The sequence below is a fragment of the Chenopodium album genome, chromosome 11 (assembly GCF_948465745.1).
Source record: "Chenopodium album chromosome 11, dcCheAlbu1.1, whole genome shotgun sequence".
NCBI lineage: Eukaryota > Viridiplantae > Streptophyta > Magnoliopsida > Caryophyllales > Amaranthaceae > Chenopodium > Chenopodium album.
In genome coordinates this window covers 11,522,591-11,538,640 of record NC_137844.1, presented here as the reverse complement: position 1 = coordinate 11,538,640, position 16,050 = coordinate 11,522,591, and the positions used below count along the sequence as shown (strand labels likewise).

The window sequence follows — 16,050 nt, the reverse complement described above, 5'->3', positions numbered from 1 at the left end:
GCCTTTACTCCTAAGCCCAATCGGATTTCCTCCTTGGGTCTTTGAACTCGGTCCAAACGCCTCGGGATTTCCAATACCGAGCCCTTAATCACCGATTTGCTTCTTCTAACCGGCCTTGGGCTTCAATCAGTGGTCGTGCACCTCCAATGCTCGTAGTCGCTACTCGAAAATCCGGGAAAATGCTCCAAAAGTGCAATTTCCTACAAAACTCAACCAAAACTACGAAAACACTAGAAACCACCAATTAGTAATAAAAGTGGCTCGAAAGAGCCAAAAACACTACTAATTATGACCAAGGGACGGGGGTAAATCACTATATAAAATGGACATATCAGACACATGCAATAGAGAACATATATGAGTATTACTATCTGTACAATGGGGGTGATAGGATAACAACATACTGTAAAAAAAAAGGTGTAATTGTCAGTGGAATTCCAATAGAACCAGTCTGCCAGGGAGCTGCAAGTGTGGTGACAAGGTAAAAAAGTGCAACTTTAAGGTGCTTGCTAGAAGACTACACAACAATAGTGCTTGGCAAATCAAAGATTTGACCCTTAAGCATAGGTGTATGAGGAGTAAGATGAACTCCAAGGTGAATGCTGAGTATATTGCTGAGAAGTATCTTGAGGAATGGAGGCACAATCCCAGCTGGAAAATCAAAACTTTATAGGCTAGGGTTTTGAGTGACTTAGGCATTAGCATAACTTATTCAGAAGGGCGGCTTACTAGGGCTAGGGCTAAGTTGAAGATTTATGGGTCAGCTGCAGAGCAATATGCCAGAGTATATGATTATGGAAAAGCTGTAATCAAGTATAGTCCTGGGTCTGGGGTGTGCATAGTGGTTGATGATGACCACAGCAACCCTGAACCACCATTGTTTATGAGGATGTACATTTGTCTTCAGCCATTGAGAAGTGGTTTTATTAAAGGTTGTAGACCTTTGATAGGTGTTGATGGGTGTCATCTGAAGGGAGCCTATCCAGATCAAATCTTAGTGGCAGTGGGCAAAGATGGAAATAATAACATCTATCCATTGGCTTGGGCTACAGTTGAAGTGGAGAATAAAGACACTTGGTGCTGGTTCTTGGAGTGTCTTAAAAAGGACCTTGGTGATGTGTATGAAGGTGGTGGTTGGACATTCATGTCTGACAGATAAAAGGTGCTTTTCTAACTATCGTACACTTCATTTTGTTTTAAGTTATGCATTTGACTATGTTTGATCTAATTTGTGTACTTGTTTTATTACATAACAGGGTCTCCTGGAAGCCTTTGAATTAGCAGTACCATTGGCTGAGAAGAGGTATTGTGTGAGGCATATTTGGGCCAACTTTAACTTCAATTCACAGGATCCACCATCAAAGAGCTGTTCTGGAGTGCTGCAAGTGCTACAACAGTTGTGAGTCACTTTCATGTTTGCTTTTTTATTACACTTTGATGTTCTTGTTGAAAAATAGTTAGTTGAATCAAGTTTGGCCTGCTTGTTATTGTGGTTTGTTTTGCTAGAGTGACTATTTAGAGTTAGTTTCATGTTGGTATATTAGTTATACTTTAATGTTCTTGTTATTGAGTGGCTAGGTTAATCATTTAAGCCTACTTTTTTCGTGTTTGTTTTGGTAGATTAACTTTGAAGTAGCAATAGAATCAATTAGGTTCCTGTCTGAAGATGCCTATGTGTACTTAGATAACATTCCTGCTAAGCATTGGTCTAGACATGCATTCCCCACTAACTGCAAATCAAATATGCTGCTGAACAATGTATGTGAGACATTCAATGCTGCCATAAAAGATGCTAAGGACAAGCCCATTCTTACTCAGATGGAGTGGTTGAGAAGGTATATGATGAAGAGACACAATGACAAATGGGAGGCTGTACAGAAAATGGATGGGAAACTAATTCCCCATGTGACAAAGATTTTTGAAAGGATTGAGAGGGCTGCAAGGCATTGTATAGTGCAAGTCTCAAGAGGAGACTCGTATGAGGTTGAGCTGAATGGTGATATAGTGCTAGTGGACTTAGGTAAGAGGACTTGCACATGTTACCATTGGCAATTGACTAGGATTCCATGTGTACATGGCTTTGCATGCATATTGGACAAGGTAGTGGACCTTGAAGACTATGTAGATCTGTATTACACTACGCAGACTTATATGTATGCATATGAGGAACCTGTGAAGCATATGCCAAGGCCTAAGCATTGGGAGAAGCATCAATTCAGAGAACCACTGCCTCTAGCAATAAGAGTCATGCCTGGTAGGCCAAAGTCCAAAAAAAGGAAGCTGGAGAGAGGTGAGGGAGCACCTAACAAACCTGCTAAGAGCCAGAAAAACCAGAAGAGGTGCAACAATTGTGGACAACCTAGTCATTATGCCAAGACTTGTGGCAATGCACCAGTGCAAACACCTAAAGCACCACCAGGCAAGCCGGCCTATTCTCCAAGATGATTGGAACATGGAACAAAGAAGGAGAAAGGAGCAAAGGGCTGCTAGTAAGGTGTGTACATGAAGCATAGACTGTTAAATTGCATAACCTGTTAGATTGCATTCAGCTTTCTTCCTAATTTTTTTTTTTTTTTTGGTGTAATACAGATTGGTGGAACTCATGGTCCAAACAGCATTGCAACCAAGAATCCCAAGCATTCTGCACCCAAGAACCTGCAGGCATCCTCTCAAGACCCTACAGCCTGCACCCAAGCATTAACAACAACAGCAGCACCATAGCAATCAACAAACAAGCAAGGAAAGGGGAAGAAAAAGAAGACTTAGGCTCCAGTTTTTCTTTTTTTTAAGTACCAAGACTTTTAAATCTTTGATGTGTACTGTAATATGTAACTAAGGAACAAGTAGTTAGGTAAACTTTGATGTGCCACATGTGCCATGTTAAAACTTGGTCTTTTGCATGCACTGTTGTGCTTACTCTTTGTTGTTGAAATTGCTATGATAAATTAAGCCTATTTTATTGCTAAGGAACAACATTTCAGCTTTCATCCATTAAAATTTAGGAGATTACATTCATAGGTTCATATATACCAATTCATAATAACCACTAAAACACTTGACTACCCTAATTTCATTTGCATACAACTAAAACAACAACAATCAGTAAAACACAACACATGACACTTGCTACTACAGTTGTGCATCCACCAAGACAGATATGTTGCCCTTCCTTGTTGTACTTCCTTCTGTTAGAACTTAGAGATTTGCACTTTACTAGGAGGTTGTCATTCTCAGTTAGCAAACACCTTCTTTGGCCTTTTAAATCTTCAATTTCTGATTACAGTGTGTTGATCTCTCCCTTCATCAATTTTTTGTCCAAAAGAAGTTGATTGATTACATCGCGTTACCACTCAGTGCCTTCTTCCTCATCCACCCACTCAAAACACTTGCATCCCCTAGTTTGTGTCTTAGGATCATAAAATTTACAAGCTTTGAACTTCCTACCAGGGTTCTCTCTAGTCCATGATGTCAGCTTGCCCATAGAAATCCCACAATCACACTTCCTCTGTTTTGAGGGAAAAAACCTAACCAATGACATTATAGCCTGCAATTAGACCAAATTTATCAATAATTACATTCATACATAGGTTTTTTTCCAGAAATAAGCATCAATTTTAACCATTCATATTCCAATTAAAAACCCCTAATTTCAACAAACATGAACCCTAATTCATTTAAATGTAATTAGCAACCAATTAAACCAAGGAATACAGGAATTCCAAATCAAATTTTGATTCAGTATCATTCCCAAACACTAACAAATACAATTAACAAGCACAAATTTTAATATAAAGTGCAATTCGAACTTCCCCTAAGTTTCGCATAAACAAATAAATTGGAAAAATTAAATCTGCTCACCTTAAATTGCAGACGAAATCCACCCCTAATGACCAGCAACCCTCCCCAATTTATTGTTTGTGTGAAAAATTTGCTTCAAAATTCAATTTTTAATCGATTGAAAAATCTCTATGAAAAAAATTGAAGTTTGGAGTAATTAGGTCCAAACAATTCATTTAAATACAAGGGGAATGGGAAAGAGTCATTGGAGTGGGCCCCCTTAATGTCAACAGTAACAGAAGTTAGGTATTGGTAGCAATTTTTAAGAAAGTGGCATTTATAAGGTAGTAAAATAAAATAAAAATTTTCCCTGGTAGCAAAAGTGAAATGCATATGTTTTAGAGGTCGCAAAAGTCAAAATTTCCTTTGATTAATAGCAAGATGATAAAATCTGACTTTTCATTTTTAAAAACTACTCGTATGAGGACAAAGATTGACCTGATCCGCCAATCGTTTTAATCAGGTAGAATTTGAACCAGGCCTATATATAAGCTCTAAATTAGTGGTATTTTAATTTGCACATGATAGAGGGAATGAAATCTTAAGGTTGTTCCACTTCTCAACCTAAGTAACAAATTTCGTATCTCAAATGGTAATGTTGTAATTCTGAGCAACTTTATTAATTTTTAAGGAAAATAGAAAGGTTTTTTTATGTAGACTTTTTGTTTGAAAGGTCAAAAAAGGTTGCACAAAAGGTCCTTTTATCGCGTTTGGTTTGTGGGGAGAGTCCTTTGACCATTTTCCGACGTTGACTTTTTTCGGCTAAATAAAATCAAGTGCAACGCACATGACCACTCAAGTTCCTCTTTTTTTTCCCTTTTCCTTCCTTTTCCTCCTATTAAACCCTAATTTCTCTAGTGCATAAGGTGACCAAAATCTCCTTCCTAGGTTTTCATGGGTCCACAAAGGTTCTCTGGGCAACTGGGAAGTCCGCAATTATACCTCTTTATCATTTTGCATTGCTAAAATCTACAATAAAAAGGAGAAAATTCAAGTTGCAAAATTCAAATGCAAATTGACAAAGGGTTTTCACCTTACCTTCTTCGATTAGCCTTGAATTGCCTTCAATTTAATTTCAGGGATTGCAATTTAAGTTTTGGGTTTAATTGTATTGAGAAATTAAGGTTTAATAAGGGGGGAAAAAAGGAAATTAAGTGGTCACGTGAATTGCATGTGGCTGTATATGGCCGGGAAAAAAGTTAATGCTGGAAAATGGTCAAAGGATTCTCGCCACAAACTCACAACCCAAACGCGATAAAAGGACCTTTTGTGCCACCTTTTTTATAAATTGATCTTTCAAACAAAAAGGTCTATATTAAAGGACCTAGCTTTCTAACAAATTTTCCAATTTTTAATATTTTTAAAAACTGATGATTCATCATAAATTTCTGTTTCCTTCCATCTTCTTTAACCTCCCTTCTTCCTTTCTCATCATCAATGACAGACGAAGACAAACAACCATAACAAACACCATGCCTAACACCACCAACACCACAACAAACCCCAACTAACCCCAACACCATCGTTGCGTTTTCGGTATTTAAAAAATATACTTCCTCCGATTTTTTTTATAGTTGCAACTGTTTGACTTTTACAGTATTCATGTGTTTCACTTTGACTAGATTTGATGGTTTATACTAGTACTTAAGTAAAAATATAGTAATGTGGCATCTTGTTAGATTTGTCTCGATTTATATAATAATTATAATATCAAATGTTTATAAGTTTTACATATTGGTAACTAAAGATATTAATTAACGATTGAAAACATGCATCAGCAAGCGTGAAAAGAGAAGTGTTGCAACTATAAAAAAAAACAGAGGAACTATAAATTAAGGACATGGTTAACCCCCAAATGATAGGTGTTTGTCGGCCTGCCTCTATATTGATTTGCTCGACCTCCATTGAAAAATTCAAGCACCATTTTTGAAAAGAGAGATAGCGTCCAGCTAATGTCGTCTTCCTCAAGCCAAAAAAATGTAAAAGACGTTTGTATCCCAAGTAGAGTTCGTGAGAGATCCTTAGAATTTTTCATAAAATCTTGAAAAAGATAAGGAGGGAAAAGAAAGTTATTCATAGTAATCTTTGATATAAAGTGTGTTTCGATTATTCAACCTCACTTCCTCATATTCACTTTGGTGGTTTGTTGTCGCCCTCTTTACGTTGCCATTGTCACCTTCTCCTTGATATCATGCAACCACACTTTCTCTCTTCCATCTATTACGATTATTTTTCCCATCACCAAAAAAAAAAATCAAATTTATGGTTTTAAAGGTAAAATTCCAACACTAAAAATTCAAGTTTATTTAGAGCTTTAATGGTTGAATTTAACCACCTAAAGTCATAGTTAATGATACGCAAATGTATATTTTCATTTTACTCACTTTTCTTTTCAAATTTTTAAGATTTAGGGTTTCTAGGTGAACAGGAGTGGGCATTTAAGATGGTGAGACTAATTTTGAGGTTTTTCTAAAAGCCCAATTTTTTGGAGCAGATCGACCAATCTTTAGGATTTTTCAATTGGGTAGGGTGTGGTTTTGAGATAAGTAGATCACCCAAATTCACAAACTAGACCACCCAAAATCTTGAACCCTAATTCGAAAATTTAATAAAATTTAAATTCGATCTCTTGTTGAGAAATGTTAATTTATTTGATCCTAAATTATATTGATAAATTGCAATAAGCTAGACTTAGTGAGTTCTCTTTAGAGTTTTTACTTTTCATTCTAATATAAGAATTGCTTTACAACAATAATTAAAGCTTAAGGGCGTAGTGAGTCGTTAAAAGCAAAGTTTTTGGATTGGTAAGTTGCTTTTGAGTTCAATTCTATCTTAGTTCCTCCGCGTAAACCCATATAGCAGTAGAATGCATGCCACTCAATCCCCCTAAGAATGGGTCTTTAAATCTTGTACCCCTACAAATGATCATTTGTCATCGTAAAGTAGTCTACTAGCTAGCTCTATGAAGCACCTTTACTTGTTGAATTCGAGATTTCGAGCTAGCCACCTGAATATCTCCTTCCCTTGGTAACATGTGAAGTAAGAGTGTAAGGTAGACTAAGGAGAGGTTTCCTTCTCTCTATTTTCTTAGCTTGTTGGCATGTGTCGTGACATTTTCATTTTCCTTATCATTCTTTTATCTTCATCATACGGCTGAAAATATATAATAAACGTTTTTTTTATTTTTTTTTATTTTTTTTATTTTATATAATCTTAAACTTTTTAAGGTCTGCCCTATTATTCAACTTTACCATATTACATTGAAGCGGCCTGGTAAAGACCCATAAATAACCTATAATTGCACATATGAAACCTTTGTTAGAGGGAAATACCATTTATGAAACCTCATTTCCTCATAGTTGGACAAAGTTAATGAGTAATGACATAGATTAGTTATTAATTTGGCTCTTAACTTGTCTAGTACGCAATTTGATTAATTGACGTATAATTATAATTGGACACTAATTAAATAAACAAACAAAAAAATGAATCTAAAGTGGACCCATATAGATTCCCATATCGACGGACTAGTATTGCGAATGACCAATAAAGCTTAGCTCCATATCTACCCTTCCATGCATGCTTGTAATTCTCTAGCTCAACCTACCCCTCTTTATTTACTAAGCAATCTAACTCTTCTAATCTAACCATCAAGGATACAAAACTATATCAACCTTAATCGTCAAATTTACCCTTAATTAGGTGAAGTCATCACATTACCATTGTTAATAAGATAAGATTTTCCTTACAAATTTATATACAGATTTATTACCATTCTCATCAGGGCCCGGCTCATAGGGGGAGCAGGTTGAGCAATGGCTCAGGGCCCCATATCAGTTTTTTTTTTTTTTTTAATTTTTTTTATTGTTAAATCTGATTTACAAAAAACTAAAAATATAAAAACAAAACCAAAGCTTAAATATTTACAAAGTGCTGTACTACTCTATTGTCGTTCAAGCCTTTTTCTCTAATTCTCTCATTTTATTTCCTTCTCAATTATTACTATGTAAGTTAAAATTGATCACTTAAATTTCTTAATTATTTTTCTAATTATTATGAAAATTAAGAGTAAAGATGAGTAATAATGCAAAGTAAGCCACAAAAAGAAAAAAAATACTCCAGTAAAGAATAGTTTTGCCCAATCTAAGTGAATATCTTGCATTCATGTTAATAGTAATTTTGCTGAACTTTTTAATACAAAGTTTAAAATTCATGCTATGTATTTTTATGGGAAAATCCTTTGTCTACCCACCGGATAAACTACAATTACCCACTTCTAATAAAGAGTAATAATAGTCGAATATAAATTAGCAAGATTAATGATACTTAGTTTGGTATTTTAATCATATAGTAATAATGAGTAGTTTATCCGGTGAGTCGATATAGCTTTGTCCTTAGTTATGAAATATGACTCTATTGTTTAGGGCCCCTTTTTTAGTTTCTGCTCCGGGCCCCAAAAATGTCTAAGACGGCACTGATTCTCATAATTTATAATAATCATTTATCAAACTGATCATCAAAATATAACTACGGTCTTTGTTTCCTCAAGTATATTGAACCATATTCTAAAAATATTATTGTGTATATAATCTTTTTTTTTTTTGATGTTTACTCCGTAATAATTAATTACTGCCATTAATTGGTATCAACAGTCATAATCCTTTTCCTTTACGTCCCCTTGCCCTAAAATCCTACATGCACAAACGAATACGGAGTATATTCTATTCTCTATATATATATATATTATCATTCTCCCCTCCAACAATATTTCATACTAACTTCCAACATCTATCTCTTTCTCTACTCTCTCCTCTTTGAAAACAACGTAGGAAAACCTAAGCTAGATGACGGCTTCTACCGGTCCAGTTTTGGCTAACGGCAAAATGGGGGGTCGAACCCTCATAGTTGGGTCAACCGGGTTCATCGGTAGGTTCATAGCCGAAGCTTGTCTAGACTCTGGTCGCCCTACTTATTTACTTGTCCGGTCCGGTTCATCCGCCTTCACAAGCAAGGCTCAAACCATTCATTCCCTTCAAAATAAGGGTGCCACCATCATTATCGTACGTTCTCACTTTACCTTTATCTATATAATTATATATAAATACGTACTAGTTTGCTAATTAACACGTAATTCTAGTATATTTATTATTACCAAACATGCATGATCTTAATACAATTAAGAGTATAATTAAAAATTGTAAATTTGATACAAGAATAATCTATTAAACAATTAAATGAATTTTACAATTTCAACCCGCAAAAAAATACCCCTTAGTTGATTAAAAGCTACTCCGTATGTTATTTATGTAAACCAAAATAACAACTATTAGTATGTTCAAAAAACTAGTTTAATTGATCAAAGTTTTGAGGGTCAAAGCTTTAAATTAAATCTCGTCTAAATCATAGTCTTTTATGATTTTTTTTTTAAAAAAAAAACAATTAGGTTATAATTATTATTATTATTATTATTATTTGTAATAGTAAATAAAAAATGCAGGGGACTATAACGGACAAGAAGTTGATGGAGAAGATATTAGAGGAATATAAGATTGAAGTTGTGATTTCAGCTGTTGGTGGAGAAAGCATTTTAGACCAGCTCCAACTTATTACTGCCATCAAAGCTGTTGGCACTGTCAAGGTTATAATTTACTTTACTTTTTTCTGCCAATTTTACTTTTTTTTTGCTTTATTTAAAATAAATGAAAAAGGCAAGTGTATAAAGGAATGATTTTGGTTAGTTTACTAATTTTATTAAAAATTAATTACAATACTCCGTAACGAGTTTAATAAAGATAATAATTTTATTTCATCGATTAGTTTCTTTGGTACGTACGTAGGTCTTTTCTATACCACCATAACACACTATATATTATATTGTCAGTTTGTCACAATAATAAAAAAAATAAAAAAAAAACTACTTCCTAATCTTTATTATATTGTTATTTATTACTCTATATGTATAAAACAAAAGGTAATTAAAAGTGTAAAAAAATTATGTTGTAGAGGTTCTTGCCATCAGAATTTGGGCATGACATAGAAAGAGCATATCCAGTAGAACCAGGACTACAAATGTACAATGAAAAAAGACAAGTAAGAAGAGCAATTGAAGAGGCTGGGATTTCCTACACCTACATTTGTTGCAACTCCATTGCTGCTTGGCCTTATCATGACAATACTCACCCTGCTGATGTTCTTCCTCCTTTGGATCGCTTCCACATTTATGGCGACGGCAATGTCAAAGGTAATCTCGATCATTCATATGAGATAAATTAGTACACCCTTCGTTTCTAAAGGGTTTTTCCTACTTTTGATAATTGCCTCACAAAAAAGTCAAAATAAGAATTTTTAAAGACAAAATGAGTACATAATATACATTATTAGTTTTCGGAATTTCAATTCAAGTAATTAAAGACATGTAAATAGTCTTATAGTTACACAAAATATAATGAAGCTAGATAAAAGAAATTTTGTCCAATAATTATAGATTATGTTTCTATAAATGCAATAAGGATAACATTATTTTGCATTCTCTGGCTTAACTTCTTGTATTATTTTTATTATATTTTTGCAAAGCGTCAAAATTAAGCTGCATTTATAATTGTTGGTAGGTAGTCTTACTTTGGTTCCTACTCTAAGAACCAATGTTTTCTAGGAATTTAATCATATAATATTAAAATGTTCCCTAGGATGATTTTGTTGGAGGTATAGGTAGCTGGTAGGTAACCAACATGTGACAAAACAAATTACTACAACTACCTCCTAATTAGTGAATACTTTTCTACTTTTTTATTAAAATAATAGTCTCTTTAATTTAAAAAAAGTTACATAAATAAGTTTTTAAAAATAATCAAAAATCAATTGAAAATCTACATAAGTAATTCATCTAGCTTTTCAGGTAGGGGTGTCTATTCGGTTTTCGGTTTGGATTTAGGCCAAATCCAATCTGATTCGAAATAAAATTCGATTTTTAATTTTCAAATCCAATTCGATTCGAATTTCTCATCAATCCAATCCGATCCAATTCAAATTAAAATTTTGTTATTTGGATCCAATCCGAATTAAAATACATTGCAAATTTTTAGGGCCTAAAGTTATATAAAAATAAAAATGCAATTATAAAAATTTTAGTGTTGAAAACATAGTTGTACATTATTAATACAAGTATTGAAAACATTGTTTTACATAATTTATATTAATGTAATTATCAACATAATTTCATATGATTAATATAAACAATCCTTTTTGGTAAAAACATGGTTTCATATTTCGGTTAATTTGGTTTTTTTGGATCCAAACAAGGTCAATCCAATCTAATACGAAAATCCGAATTTTCAAAAAAATTTAATCCGATCCGAATTAATAATTCGGTTTGGATTGGATTGAATTTCGATTTTTATCCAAATAATGGACACCCCTATTTTCAGGTGAAGAGAATAAGGTCTAACCAATATAATTCAACTCTATCATAACACTTCCTACATTGATTTAATCTTTACTTGATGAAATATATTATTATTTCTAGGTTCATATATTTTGTAGTTTACAAAATCTATGTTAACATACATAATCTTTGTTTTGGTTGTTGTGTTCAGCGTACTTTGTGGCTGGTACTGATATAGGAAGACTAACAATGAAAGTGATCAATGATAACCGGACTATCAACAAAGCAGTTCATTTTCGACCTCCTAACAATCTCTTAAGCATCAACGAGCTTGCTTCCTTATGGGAGAAGAAAATTAATCGTAACCTTCCTCGAGTTACCATTACAGAAGATGATCTACTCAATGCTGCTAATGGTAAGATAATGCGACTAATTATCTTAAGTACTTGACATGGACAAGATATATGACCGTGACTAATTTCATACCGCGATTTATTGTTTGTAATGCTAGAAATGAGGATCCCTGAGAGTATTGTGGCAGCATTTACTCATGACATTTTCATCCAAGGCTGTCAGATAAATTTTGCATTGGATAAAGCTACAGATGTGGAAGCAACTTCGCTGTATCCTGATACACCCTTTCGGTCCATTGATGAGTGTTTCGATGATTTTGTATCAGCTGTTATTGATGGGCATGTAATGGCGGCTGAAAAACCAGCAAGTGGAAGTTCTGAAGGCATAAAACTGCCTGTGTCTGAGGCGTATGCTATCACCTTGTCTGTTGCATAATCGCGTAGTTAAAAGCTAGCTAAGCACGATTGTATGTGTAACGCGATAAGATAATCAGGAGTTAATTGAAGTTGAGTAAGTCTATTATTAGTAAAGTTTTGATTCTTCAGAACAATGGATTAGAATAAAGGGAAGTTAGAATGAGGGATGTTATTATTGCCTACTAAAGTTCAAGAGATTGTATGATTCTGTTGGAAGTTTGAAAACAAATTTATTGAACATTTGGTTGTAGTAATAATTATATATGATAAAACCAAACTATTTTAGTTTTTTTTTTTTTTTTAAGCCATGTTTGTCTTCAACTATTTTGTTAATGCATCGTTGTTTTCTGAAGTGATCGATTCGATCTTAACCATGGAAGCAATCTTCAAGGCTCATCCAATTGATGGTAAATCTCGGTTCATTATTGATGCTGATTGATAAGGCGTTTGATGATTTTGGTATGGCTATATGGGTGTCGTTAATTAGTTCGTTACTATAGCAAACACAATCGTCCCTATTAGCTGGCTAGGTGCAGTTGATGGGGGGATTATAATGTATTCATGTGATTTTTGACTACCACAATTTTTTAAAATGGACGACTGAGATTATTTATTTATTTATTTAATATTTTTGATTTTTTTTTATTATTTTCTAATTTAATTACTATTAATTAATAATCAAAATAAACATTAAACCAAAAAATCAAAATTAAAAAATTGTTCATGATGTTCTTCATTTTTCAACCAAATTTAACCACCCATCATACATCTCTCAATCAATAATCATAATACACATTAATTCGTTTCATTTACTACGTGTTTCTTCTATTAATTGTTGCTTATATGTCATAGATTTAATGGTTCTTTGGTTTTTTGAATTTTTTTTTTTTTTTGCAATAAGGGTTTCAATTCGATTACACAACATGAATTCTTAGATTGACAAAAACGAAAATAAATCCACGATTGTTGGCCTATAATGTTAGCTGATAGGTATAATCAGGGTCGGATCCAAGATTTCCGACATGCATGTTAAGTCACCATCAAGTATTGATTACATATGAAAAAAATAAAATAAAATAAAATAAATCGATCGAATCTAATTCATAATTGATTTATATTATATTACAACCAAATTAATTTCAATCCAAACATAGGATACAAAAATTCCTACTACAACCAATTAGTATTTAAAAAAATATACATATTACAAGCTGAAAGTAGTACAAATAATGTTACAAACAAATAGTACTATAAAATTATGTACGGTGATTAAAAATAACTAAAGTATAAGTATATGTTTATTTTATAATTTGTAAATCATAAATTATACAACTTTTTCATTTTTTTTTTTTTTTTTTACTTAAGGAAAAATTTTAATAAAAGTATAAGTATATGTTTTTTTTTTTATAATTTGAAACTCATAATAGAAGGGAAAAAAATGAACTTAAGAGATCGGTTGTAAAGTAACCGGTCTCGTTTACTAAAAAACAAGTGTCAGACTGTCAGCGTGAATGGTAAAGAGAAGTGCGCGTCAGCGTGAATGTCAATAGCTGGCAGTATCAAAGAGTTTTTTTTAAAAAAAAAAAATAACGGGTCTCTTTGATTAATATTTTTTTTTTTTTTTAAATTGAACTTTCAAATTTTTTTGGCTCACCGGTGATGCGCGTGCATGGACTGAAAAATGCGGTTTCCGGGTCGAGAAATTGATTTTTCGGTCTTTGTTCCAGTCCAAAACCCTAAAAACCGGTGTTGGACCGTATCGGTTTTTTGCTTAAAATTATACATAAAACCTTTAATAATGATTAAGATTATCCTACCAAGCTTGACAAACTTTAGTCATACGAGCCTTTTTATACTAAACATACAAAAAAAGACGTTAAAATATTATTTTTCATTTATTATTATTTTTTTAATTTTCTAAACTTAGGAATTTTATTTATAAAAATTCTAAAATCGGTCCACATGGAATCGGTTCTAACTTAATCGGTCCGGTCATCGGTTCTTTAAATTCAATTTTTCGGTTTTCGATCCGGTCCGGTCTTGGATCGATAAACAACCCTACACCAACGTGGCTCCGCCACTGGGTATAATGATGGATTATGTTGGGCAAATTAATTGGAGAATACAAGTCGTTTTTCATCACAAATCCTTGGTTTGATCTGTAAAATTATTCGATTTTTGTATCAATTCTGTTTGCGTGTTTTGGTAATGATATATACTTTAGTTGGTCATTACCTAAATAACTGAATTTATTGGTTTAATTTGTACAATCCAAATTCGTTTTTGTCATTGCCAAATATTATACACTGATATCATTTAATGTAGCAAGAAGATATTTATTCGAATCTAATTTTATTGTATATATTATATAAGACGGTGTATACATAAAATTACATTTTTAAAACTTATCATATTTTAAATTTATTCATGTCTAAATAAAAAAAAAAAAAAATTAAAATCATCACCTCTATTTAAAGAAATACATGGATTAATGTCAGACTAATCCAACTAGGTAATAATTAATAATTAGGGTCAAACTTGTTTATTATAAAAACTTGTTTAGTTAATGATATTTCGAACAAATGGGTAATTAACATATTGTCAACGGAGGTCTACTCAGTATCACCAGTATACCAAATTTCTCTTCCATTTCTTCTAACTTATGTTCAATCATAGAGCCCGTCGAGCGATTATGGCATATTCAATAACTTTTTCCAAGTGTACTACCTAATATTTGGTAGGTTTCGGGGTTTAACTTATGGAGAAATGAGCGCACTTTTTCGATGCACAAACTATTGTTGGAGTTATGGGTTTTGGTTCGATTTTTATTGTTGTATTATTAAAGAAAGCTTGAGACAATTTGGATACATCCAAATTATATCCATCCGTCTAATGCATCCCAAAACTTGTTATAGAGATTAGAAAACAACAAATATAAATGCAAATACAATGAAAACCTTTGTGCGTGAAATTCTGGGATGAATCATTGTTTTAGAGTAGGTGAAGAGCAAATTTTTCTATTGAAATTGTGAAGGATATCTTGACTATTACCGAACTCGCACTCATGTTCGAGTTAGTAGGGATGGCGCACTAGCACCAATGCCAATACAACCATCTGATATGCCCATTTATTTTAAATTGTCCATGTTGTTATTGTACGATACATTTATTTTAAATTGTAGCATTTGCAATATTTAGGTGCAAGAGGTTACCCACTCCATGCACATGTTCGACACCGGACTGATGATGTGGCATTTTGGCGCCTTGATGATTTAACCGGCCACTTAGAAGATTGGATGTCAAGACTACAATATGATCGTCAAAAAAGAGATGTAGATGATGGTGGTTCAAGAAGGAGGGGTAGTCGTAGGTGTTAATCTGTGTTTTATAGGCTGAATTTTTTTACTAGATGCAAAGTAACACTTGCTAAAATTATATGGATTAATTTATATATTTTGAATTAGATGCAAAGTATATATCTAAAATTGACATTATAATATCTAAAACTACGGATTAAACTCTGGGGTATTCTGTAGAACCACAGTACCACACAATATACGAAGTAGTAGACAAGGAAAAATAATCAATATCCATTAAAAAAAAAGGGGGGGGGGGGGGGGAAATAATCAATATACTACGTAGAAGTTCTACAAAGTACAGAAGTTTTGAGTTTGTTGAAATATTTTACAAAACTGTTCTTTGAATAATAATGGGTTAGAATACCAAAGTATAATAATACTCCCTCCGTCCCATAATATAGTTCCTGTTTTCCTATTTTACAGTTCCAAAATATTGTTCCTACTTCTATATTTGGATATTATGTTAAGTCCATTACACCCTGAGTTTTCTTAACTTTATTCATTGTACTTCCTAATTTACCCTTGAATTTTGCACATACTTTGTACTCCCTCCTTTTCAATATGATAGTCCCATATTGAATCAATCACATAAAATAATAAAAGGAGATATTTGGAATCTAACATTAAAGTAAAAAACAATTCATAAATAGTTTTGCCTTATTTAAATTTTTTTATTTTTTCAGGAAAGCATTAGCTATAATTG

At 32.9% G+C, this 16,050-nt stretch overlaps 1 protein-coding gene across 1 annotated transcript; it reads left to right on the top strand.

Annotated features, from left to right (window-relative positions):
* The first annotated feature begins 8,681 nt into the window (after nt 1-8,681).
* LOC145568569 (leucoanthocyanidin reductase-like) lies at nt 8,682-12,136 on the top strand. Its single transcript, XM_081627991.1, has 5 exons — nt 8,682-8,897; nt 9,335-9,475; nt 9,841-10,078; nt 11,430-11,633; nt 11,730-12,136. Exons 1-5 carry the CDS (start codon nt 8,682-8,684, stop codon nt 12,005-12,007), a joined length of 1,077 nt encoding a protein of 358 aa, XP_081484117.1. The 3' UTR covers nt 12,008-12,136.
* Nucleotides 12,137-16,050: the final 3,914 nt, after the last annotated feature.

What these genes read in the sequence shown, in the direction of transcription:
- LOC145568569 (XM_081627991.1), top strand. Translation starts at nt 8,682, where the DNA reads ATGACGGCTTCTACCGGTCCAGTTTTGGCTAACGGCAAAATGGGGGGT. An exon ending in AGGGTGCCACCATCATTATC is followed by an intron (nt 8,898 to 9,334) that starts GTACGTTCTCAC and finishes TAAAAAATGCAG; the next exon opens with GGGACTATAACGGACAAGAA. An exon ending in TCTACTCAATGCTGCTAATG is followed by an intron (nt 11,634 to 11,729) that starts GTAAGATAATGC and finishes TTGTAATGCTAG; the next exon opens with AAATGAGGATCCCTGAGAGT.